The following is a 9,625-nucleotide window of genomic DNA, read 5'->3' on the forward strand; positions in this document are numbered from 1 at the left end:
TTAATCAGGATTTGAGATTTTTTAAAGCACCTACGTTTAGGAAGACTTGTAAACATCGAAATTGATGTAGCAACAGCAAACCTGCCCTCAAATAGTTTGACAAGCACGTATGACTCTGTGGGTTCTTCCTTTTTGTATTAACCTTTTTGTATAAATCCTTTGTATGACATGAGTATTTTCATCACTTCTTTATAACAAAAGAATTTTTTTTGCCTTATTTTTTTTTTCCTATGCGAAAAATATTAATGAATGTAAATTCAGTGATGAAAATATTCATGTCAAAATTAAACATTAAATGATTGATATTGTGATTTACAGTGAAATTTGTTTTATATAAACAAAAAAACCTGTTTATATCATGAAAATTCGTGAGTGATATCACTTAAATATGATATAATAAATGCTTTATTATCATTATCAAGAAAGCAAAAAATAGTCAAAATCTGTGTTTTCATGATTTTGATAATAAAATCCCATGTTGTGCTTGTTTGGTTTTTTTTTTTATTTCGAATTTTTTTATTATAACATTTAAAAAATCCATTCATATATGACTACGCTAAAACGCACAAAAAAAAGCTGACGAATGTACACAATGAATCAAAAAGTTTTGTCGTTACGTTAGCTACTTCTGAATCACTAGGTGTGTTAAATTTATGTGAGCAACTTTACAGCTGTTATATTATGGGGCATCGAATAAGATTGATCTTGTGCAAAAAAGCCAGTAATATTCTGATTATGTTTTACTGCGAGTTTGACGACTTCCAACTTCACCACTTTGCACAAAATTATCATCTACTGTTAGGAAAAAAAGAATAGTCAAGAACCCTCATTCGTCTCTTTATAACTTTTATAAATCGGTCAAAAATAGTTTTGATAGTATCTACATGTGAAGTCAAAGTGGGTTCTTGTGCGAGTGTGAATAATGATAAAATTCATTTAGTAGAAACCAGCTATCACCTGAGAAGCCTGGCAGGACATAACGTAACTACTTTAGTAATTGTAATAAACTTAAAACACCGATCCAACGACAGTGATATTACAATAAAATGTAAAACCTGTACAAACATAACTCAAGGGTCGTAAAAGACGTGTTTAAGTGTGGGTCTGGTGATTCTTAACTTCACCAACTTGTACAGTTACAACGACATTTTTTTGCTTTGAAGAAAAACCCTGATGGAAAACAATAATATGTCCCTATCTTACAGGATTACATACTTTCATACATGTTCATATAAACTTTTTTTCTCACACTTTTATTAAGAAAAAGGCCGATATCTTAATCTTTAAACCGAAATGTCCAGTGTGTGTAAATTAAAAATCAGTGGAGCAAACACAAAGCATTATGAAGCGTTGAACACGTCACTCCAACCAGATGAGGACGCCATAGCCAACTGCGTACAGCCCCGCACGAATAATGATTTGGGTTGGTTGCGTTTCGGGTTATATCATGCGAAATTCTGGACATTGTAGATTCCCAAACCCAGTGTCGACGTGTGTCATAAACAGCATCAATATGTAGAGCAGTGCGGGATAAATACTGGTCTAAAATCAAAATAAGATAAAAAATGCAAAATACCCATATGCATGAATTTAAGTTACTGTTTTTAAATATGTGCAGCTTAACAATCTATTTCTTTTTAAATGAATAGAATGCATGTGTTCATACATTTACATGTATTTGTCGCTTTTTTTACAGCTATGAATCAGTAAATGATATTTTTTTTTAAGAAAAAGAAATAAGCATAAAATATAAAATGTATCTTTTTGCATTTTTTAATGATTCTGAAATAGTTTTAACATACTTGATGATATGGTGTCCAAAATAAAACGGCGTCCGGATTGATGCAAAGATGAACTCCGAATTTCGTTTACTATCTTTTCTAGTTCACTTTCGGAACTAAAATGAGCCAAACTTGCACAACGGGATTGGCAAAATGTCTGCAAAATATTAAATAAATAAAACAAAATTTATTATATGATTGATTAATACCTAGCTGTCTGATTGGATGATATCTAACGATCTAGAAAAAAACCATACGTTGTATTCACCTGCACGTGACCTAGCAGGTCAATATAACATTTGATTTTCTCTACATTGGACTAAAAAAAGATCATCCAATGAAAAAGTATGTTTCTCAGTTTGCTTGTTTATGTCTTCAAACTGAAATCTTCGCTTGATAACAGTTAGTATGATATGTCTGTATCAATTTGTCGCAAGCTCATATGATAAAACAATTATTGCAGGGTTTTCCGATCAATACGATGATTTAGCTGTAAATGTTGCACTTCTCGGCTAGATAATTATTTTTTTAATCTCTTCAATCTGATCCTGCAGCAGCGCAGTTCTAAGCGATGAACAACGATATTTTTCTGTACTTGTTTACACAATTTCCTTACAAAACATCATGTCAAACCTCATATCTATTTCCTTTTTATCTTTTGATTGTGTAAAAAATGACTGTACATCCCCCTTTATACGAAAAAAAATGGAAAAGAATAAAGAACTTTACAGCTATCATATAGGCAGGTATTAAAACTGTTTGGACTCTTTGTTGCCAACCTTTGCATCATTATGAGTGTAACTATCTGGAGAGACGAAGAAGCAATGTCCATGGTACGTGTGACCGTCAGAAGGACAATGACAATCTAGAAATAAAGGTTAAAAAAACACACAAAAATAGTCATTGTTTTAATTGTATGCAATCAGAGTAAAACATAGCGTATTCCAATAGAACATCTTGATAATTTCTAAATATATCAGAATGTAGCACAGCAATGCATCAACATTACAACTTCTAAATTTCAAATATGTATCCCTATATTATATATCTTACGAATAACCGCTACTGTAACATTGTCTGTGATTGTGAAAAAAAAATACCTAAGAAGGAAATAAAAAAAAATTCTCCTTTCATTATCAAAGTATTGAGAATACTACATCTCGTTGCTGATAGTGCGCATATTATGACGACTTGGTTTTCTTTTCAAGTTTACATGGGAGTTCAGAGGTAGAGCTCGTCCGCGAATTATTCCACATTTAAATCTTTTGTAATGAAATCTTACAATTGTGAGTTGTCGTAGGTGTTGTTGTTGTTGTTGTCGTTGTTGTGCTGGTTGTTGTTGATATTTTCTTAATGTGAGTGTTACACAGGTTGTCATGACAACAACCACCGACTAGAGTTCTTGTGGCCCTATTTCCAAATGTGTTTGTAGATATTGTTGCAATGGAGTCGCAAACCTTTCAGATACAATTTTTTTTTTTATTATATTGTGGCATGTTATTAATAAAAAGAAAATGACATTGCAATTATAAATGGATAAAAGTTTAAATTTGCCTATATGGGGAATACAAAAGTACGAGTATTTTTATTTTACACTTAAGGAATCGTAATCTAGGCGTTTTGATTAATAGTTATAAATATTTCATATTCAAATTGAGAAATAAACTTGTCTAAAATTATTAATCCCAGATACACACTTATTATTGTATCAAATATTCACGCTAAATTGTAAATAAAACAATGAGTGCACATGCAATTTTGTTAAAAAGTGAATAACTTATAAGTCTTCAACTAACCGGTTGTGGAGCGCATCCAAGTCTAAACCCATGCTCCTGGTAAGAGTTGACAGTTTCAAGTCCATAACATAACTGAAGTTTAAACAAAGGTCTAGTTAAACCTTATTATTATTAGAGTATAGTGTTATTAAAAAATCTTCAATTCAATAAAGTACACAAAATACTAACGCAAAATAATAAAAAGCAAATCGTTTTGCATATTTTTATCTAAGAATTTCCAAATTGTGCACTAGAACATTTAATAACTTGAGCTTTGATATATCTTTTTTTAGAAATCTAAAAAGAAAACATGATATCTGAAAAAAGACAATATACTTTAAGTTTCAAGTAAAGTATACTCACCTCATCATGCGAACACAACGATGTTGCGTTACATAAATCGGAGTCGGCTACATATGGACAATTGTAGCAGAGTTCTAGTGAAGAAAGGATTTATCAGGTAAGGGGTTTTCTTTTTTTTTTTTCTTTTTTTTGTCTTTTTACTTTCGACACAAATTATAGAAAAATAGAATCAACCAATAAAAAAAGGACTAGGATTGCATTTCATTGCTAATTCATTTTTTTAATCTGAGAAGCCGTTTCATTGTTGTTTAAACGCTTGGCTTAAAATTATTGTCATTTTTAAATAAAATGTAATATACTGTGAAAAAATTACATTGATTATAAATAGTGATAGCTGCTGTTTCTCCCACAGAATAAAACTGCAATTATTCAGGAGGCTTTAGTGTTCTTTACATTCAAGCAAAATACATTTAGTTCTAATTGATGACATAGGATACATGTACATGTATAAGTTTATAGATATGCCTTCAATTCGAAGCGGCAAGTCATATTTGTTATGTATATACTTTAAATGAAGCAACTGTCAAAAACAATATAAGTGGGTAGACAAAAACACATTATAAAAAGAAATAGTTTTCACTAGCGAAAACCAGTTTATTGAATATTATCGCAATTAGTTACGCATATTGTTCATATTATTTTTAAAATTGTACGTACTGCATTTTCCACAGGACACTGGACACATGGACTTAATGCACTCCTTGGAACAGACGTTGGTATCTGATCTAAGCAATTCCTGACAAACTGCAGGGGCGGACTCCGAACAGAAGGGGTCACTGTTCTCACGTCGGCCAATTAATAGAACTGAAGTAGCGAGAGAAAAAAAATCCGCAAAATTTAAAATCAATATATATTTCAAGCACTTCGTTTTGACAGCCCAGTTTTAAAACCGTTCTTTACTTTTGGAGAGAATTGATCAGTCTGTCAAAACGTAATTTGTGTTTGATTTGGTCAAAACTGTTAACGATAAATACAGTAATTTTTTTGGATACCTTGTTGTTAACTGAATTTTTTTTTCTTCCTGATCATATATTTTTTATTTGTATATTTTTCATTCTAATTATATACGTTGTATCCGTGCCCCGGATCCTGTTTGGGGTGTGTTATTTCGCATTTTCCCATTTATTCGTTTGACAATATGCAATATCTGTATAGATTTCAAATGACCTATTTTTTTTATCTTCCTTACTAATATTTACTGAACATGCATCCAAAATTAGCATAAAATTGGATCGATATGACAGTAAGGTGTGGCTCGTGCTGTATATTTAATCTCCCTATCAACCCCCCCCCCCTTCCTAAAAAAATTCAAAACATCATATGAGGCAGGTATCGCAGTCTATACTTAAATTGCTTGTACACGCATTACAGATGTTTGATCCACCTTTAATTTATCGCTGTGACGTTTTTTTGTTTTTGTTTACGTATATCGACCAAATACAAAGAAATAGAAACATGTGACAAATTTCTTGGATCTCGCCAAAGCTTATGCAATACTCAGAACGTGTCTTCAAACCTCAAGACACCGTAAATTACGCGTTAAATGTCGGCCATTTTTGGCATAGCACCACAGTTGAAAACATTAGACGTAGATAAAAATATTGTTTGATGCACCTATAGATTTAGCTCGTTCTTTTTCCCGCGCACACTTGTTCTTAGAGCTCGACTAGCTCGCCAGCGCTGCACGCTCGCTATCAACTGCCTTTTAAACTAATTTTTGGACCAACAATGCAAAGTTAAGATTTCCGGCAAAGATCATTTTAAACTTCAATATCTCTGCAATGCGTTGTTTGATTTAAAAAAAGTTTTTAGTTTTGTATACAGTACAAAAATATCTACAAAACGTATATGCCCTAAAATTCCAAAATTCGAAATTTTAGGATCACTTCCGGAGACGACCGAAAGTTACGAACGACCTGCTTTTTTAAAAATTGATAAGTTTAAAACATATCATGATGGGAATGATTTGATTTGAAACATTTTTTACCCCCCCCCCAAAAAAAACCCCCCCCCGAAGTTTGGGGGGTGTATAGGAATCACCTTGTCCGTCTGTCCGTCCGTCTGTCTGTGCAATCGTGTCCGGTCCATATCTTTTTTATTGAGAAAAATTGGAAGTTCTTACTTCACACAAAGATTGCTTATGACCTAAAAATGTGTCATGACCTTGACCCAATGCCATTCGGGCAAGGTCAAGGTCACTGGTAGAAAAAGTGCAAAATTCGTGTCCGGTCATTATCATTCTTATGGAGAAGCATTGAATGTTCTTACTTCACACAAATATTGCTTATGACCAACAGTTTAAAAAAAAATAGAACAGTTGCTATTTATAGAAAATGGACACTGAATTAGATTCACCAAAGATCATTTTCTATAATTGGAAAAAATACATGCAGTATGATTTTTATCTTAGCGGGGGGTATCAATTGTGAGCTTGCTCACAGTACCTCTAGTTCAAACACAATTTTCTAAAAATGGTGTTTCAGCCAACAGAAGTGACGGGAAACTCTATTATTCTTGAAAATTTTAATTTTCTATCCTTAATCGTTTTTGAGAAAAAGGGAGGACAAATTAACTATTAAAAAAGATTAACGGATATATCGGTCAACAGGTAGTGATTTCATCATCAAAAAATGTATATGATTTAAGATCGTGATACTCTCTATTATCTATGAAAAATTTATTAAAATTCATTGAACCATGTCTGAGATATTTGAGTTTAAAGAAAAATGTTAAGGAAAAAAAAGAATTATTTTAATTATAGTAGTTAAAAATAGAGAAAAAGAAACCCAACGGAAGCAATAGGGTCTTCTGATTCCAACTAATAAAAAACAAAACCAAATATCTAAGCTGAAGTCATTAAATACAAGCATTAGATTTTATCGTATGTATGTTTTCATAAGTTAATCAAGCTTTTAGGCATCATACAGATTCCGTAAACCTTAAAAGGCACTATTAATCGAGATACTTCTTTTACGAAAATCAACGTCCATGTTTTAAGTTAAATGACAGTAAGCCGACTATCTGTGCTTTTCTTTGTTATTAAATTTTGAGCGCCGTATATATTAACTTACATCAGAGGAAGTATCCTTCATATGGTATATCAAATTGGTTTCAAATTCAACATGTTTTCAAGTTGTTAAAAGTATGCTCTCTGGTTTAACATTATCATATTACATCGAAATAATAATGAATTTTTGTCTAAAAATTATATTATTAAAGGGAATGAATATCAATAGGAATGATGGTTATAAAATTTAAAATTAGTACGAAAAAACGACATGCGTTCCTAGTTTACTTTTTCTTTAGTTATTATTTCTTTTTGCCCGGGGGGTGTTTTTTCAAAGCTTTAATCTTAAGCCATTCAAGACAATACATGTATACCTCCTGAACCTCCTGTGGTTGTATCACTCGTTTTACTTGCTGGTGTTGTTATTTTTGCAGTAACAGTAGTAGTAGTAGTTGTTGTAGTTGTTGGCGGCAAGGGTTTGTGGTTGTTACAAAGGTCATCTGTACAACAGGACGTTTCAAGGTCCGCATTGTCACAAACCTACGAAAGGACATCGAGACTTTAAATAAAACCAATACTGTTTTAAAAGGCCGTAAGTCAAGAATTTGGTTAAATTTAGTTTTCCGTTTTGCATGTTTACAAGGCTTCAGTGAAGCATTTCTAAAAGCCAATCGAAATTTTCAATAAGATCAGTTTTTGTTAAGATCAGGGCTGGATTCCCATGGACAATATATTTACATCATTCTTTCAGAAAAAAAACTCTGTATAAGGATTAAAAAAATACTCACATTAGTTTAAAGCTAAAATAATTAGGTATTATCTTAACTAACTAGTAGTTAAACCAAACCAACAATTTCATACTGCGGAATAACTTAAATTCGCGTTCGCCAGTATTCGTGGATTGTTTTTTTTTTCAATAGTTGGGATGTTTTTTTTCGTGGATGCGTCGGTTTTCAGTTTTATTCCTACATTGTACATAAATTTGTTTTCGTCGAGGGTTTTTATTCGTGTGGAGGGTTCAACACTGCCAAAACTACCAAGAATATTGTTTATGTCAAATCAATTAAAAATTTGATGTTTTGAAACTTAACTTTTTTGATACCACACCATTAGAGTTAGTGATCAAAATCTACCTCGCAATCATAAAATAATTGTACGCTAAGGTTGTAATTTACTTATATAAGTATAAAATACTTACATGAACTGATGTACATTAACAATAATTCAGTATTTTTTACTTCTTCTTTACAATTAATCTAATAATTTGTTAAAAGAAAGATCTAAATAAAAACAATAAAATGCTTTCTATGATGATTCATGCGGGTTATGAAGGTAGCGCTCGCTGCAGAAAAAAAGTTACTAACGCGTGGTTTAAATAATTCAAGTATTATAAATGTAACAATCTTACATTGCCAGGTGCACATCCGAGTTTGTATACTTCCTGAAACTGCCCAGTGAACGATTTCACAGAGATGCATTGCTAGAAAACACATGTATAATTGTGTAAAAATATATTCTAGCATCAAACATATATTTTTTTTTAATTTCAGATTATTTTGGTTAAATATATATGGGCATTCTGATTATTTCCTTACGTAATCACTGGATGGACATTCTAAGGTTGTGTTGCAATCCTCAGGTCTATTGACTTCATGGCAGGAATAGCACTTCAATGCTAAAGTAATGTACATATCAAATAATGCATGTAAGTGAAAAAAAAATGCTTGGATTTGTTTCTCGACGTTTCAAATTTAATGAATTACATAAGTCTCTAGTATATTAGTGTATTTAGATAAACTGATGGGCAGCATCATGAAAAAATAAAACACAATTCCAACTTTACATATACATAATATGATGTGGTGTAATTGATGCATATTAACTGATTTGTCTTTTAAAAACACTAATTAAAAAATTACAAACAAATCTAACACTTTAAACTCCAGTTATAATTCTTACGTTTTTCTACATTACAAGCCAAACAAAGTTGAAAACACATGCAATGTACCAATTGTTAAATGTTGGACATTTGCAGACATTTGCAAGATTTGGTAAAAAAAAATATCGAATGCATGGCATAAGTGTAAATTTATAACAATTGATTTCTGTTGCTTTAATTGCTTTCCAACATATTCAGACTATCGTTGTAAAATTTGCCTCATCTTAACAATTCCCTTTATGGTGAACCAGTGACCGTTGCACAATTATCTCTGTATAAATGTAGATATACATAGCATAAATGCCTAAAAACCTTGACTGTCAACCTCTGTATAGAAACAAGTTTAGCTTTTTAAAAAAGTTTACTGCCTTTAGAGCAAACTCAACACAAAAATAAGCTATCAAGTAAAATTCAATTTTTTCCTTATATAAATATTGCCTTCCTCTACATGTGAAGCTTTTTACATGAACCATAAACGTGCGTGCCTGAAATTGAGAAAAGAGTATTATGGGCTTATTAGTCGAGGTCGACTATAGTAGGGAAACATGAGATCTTTGGACGGGTCATATCATTTTCCAAAATCAAGTGAATACCACAACATTCAGCATCTTGTTTTACTGATATTATTTTTACTGTATCTAATATGCAAACAACTGTTTCTATTAAGAAAGAGGATTTTCTATTCGTGTCCTCTTTTTTTCAGTGCAAAATGAAAAATGAACGCAATGCAATAACAGAAATGAACATGATTTTTATTCAT

The 9,625-nt window shown here is 31.6% G+C and overlaps 1 protein-coding gene across 1 annotated transcript in view; it reads right to left on the reverse strand.

Moving 5' to 3' along the window:
• Nucleotides 1–509: 509 nt before the first annotated feature.
• LOC105337318 (uncharacterized) overlaps nt 510–9,625 on the reverse strand; it is a 33,000-nt gene continuing 23,884 nt past the window's right edge. The window contains exons 3-12 of the mRNA XM_034477080.2: nt 8,522–8,601; nt 8,335–8,406; nt 7,301–7,466; nt 4,577–4,723; nt 3,920–3,993; nt 3,578–3,649; nt 3,064–3,238; nt 2,561–2,646; nt 1,803–1,938; nt 510–1,542 (exon numbers count right to left, since the gene is read on the reverse strand). Coding sequence (XP_034332971.2) covers nt 1,319–1,542; nt 1,803–1,938; nt 2,561–2,646; nt 3,064–3,238; nt 3,578–3,649; nt 3,920–3,993; nt 4,577–4,723; nt 7,301–7,466; nt 8,335–8,406; nt 8,522–8,601 — 1,232 coding nt within the window. The 3' untranslated portion in view covers nt 510–1,318. The remainder of the gene's footprint in view (nt 1,543–1,802; nt 1,939–2,560; nt 2,647–3,063; nt 3,239–3,577; nt 3,650–3,919; nt 3,994–4,576; nt 4,724–7,300; nt 7,467–8,334; nt 8,407–8,521; nt 8,602–9,625) is intronic.

The sequence above is a fragment of the Magallana gigas genome, chromosome 9, assembly GCF_963853765.1.
Source record: "Magallana gigas chromosome 9, xbMagGiga1.1, whole genome shotgun sequence".
NCBI classification, from domain to species: Eukaryota; Metazoa; Mollusca; class Bivalvia; order Ostreida; family Ostreidae; genus Magallana; species Magallana gigas.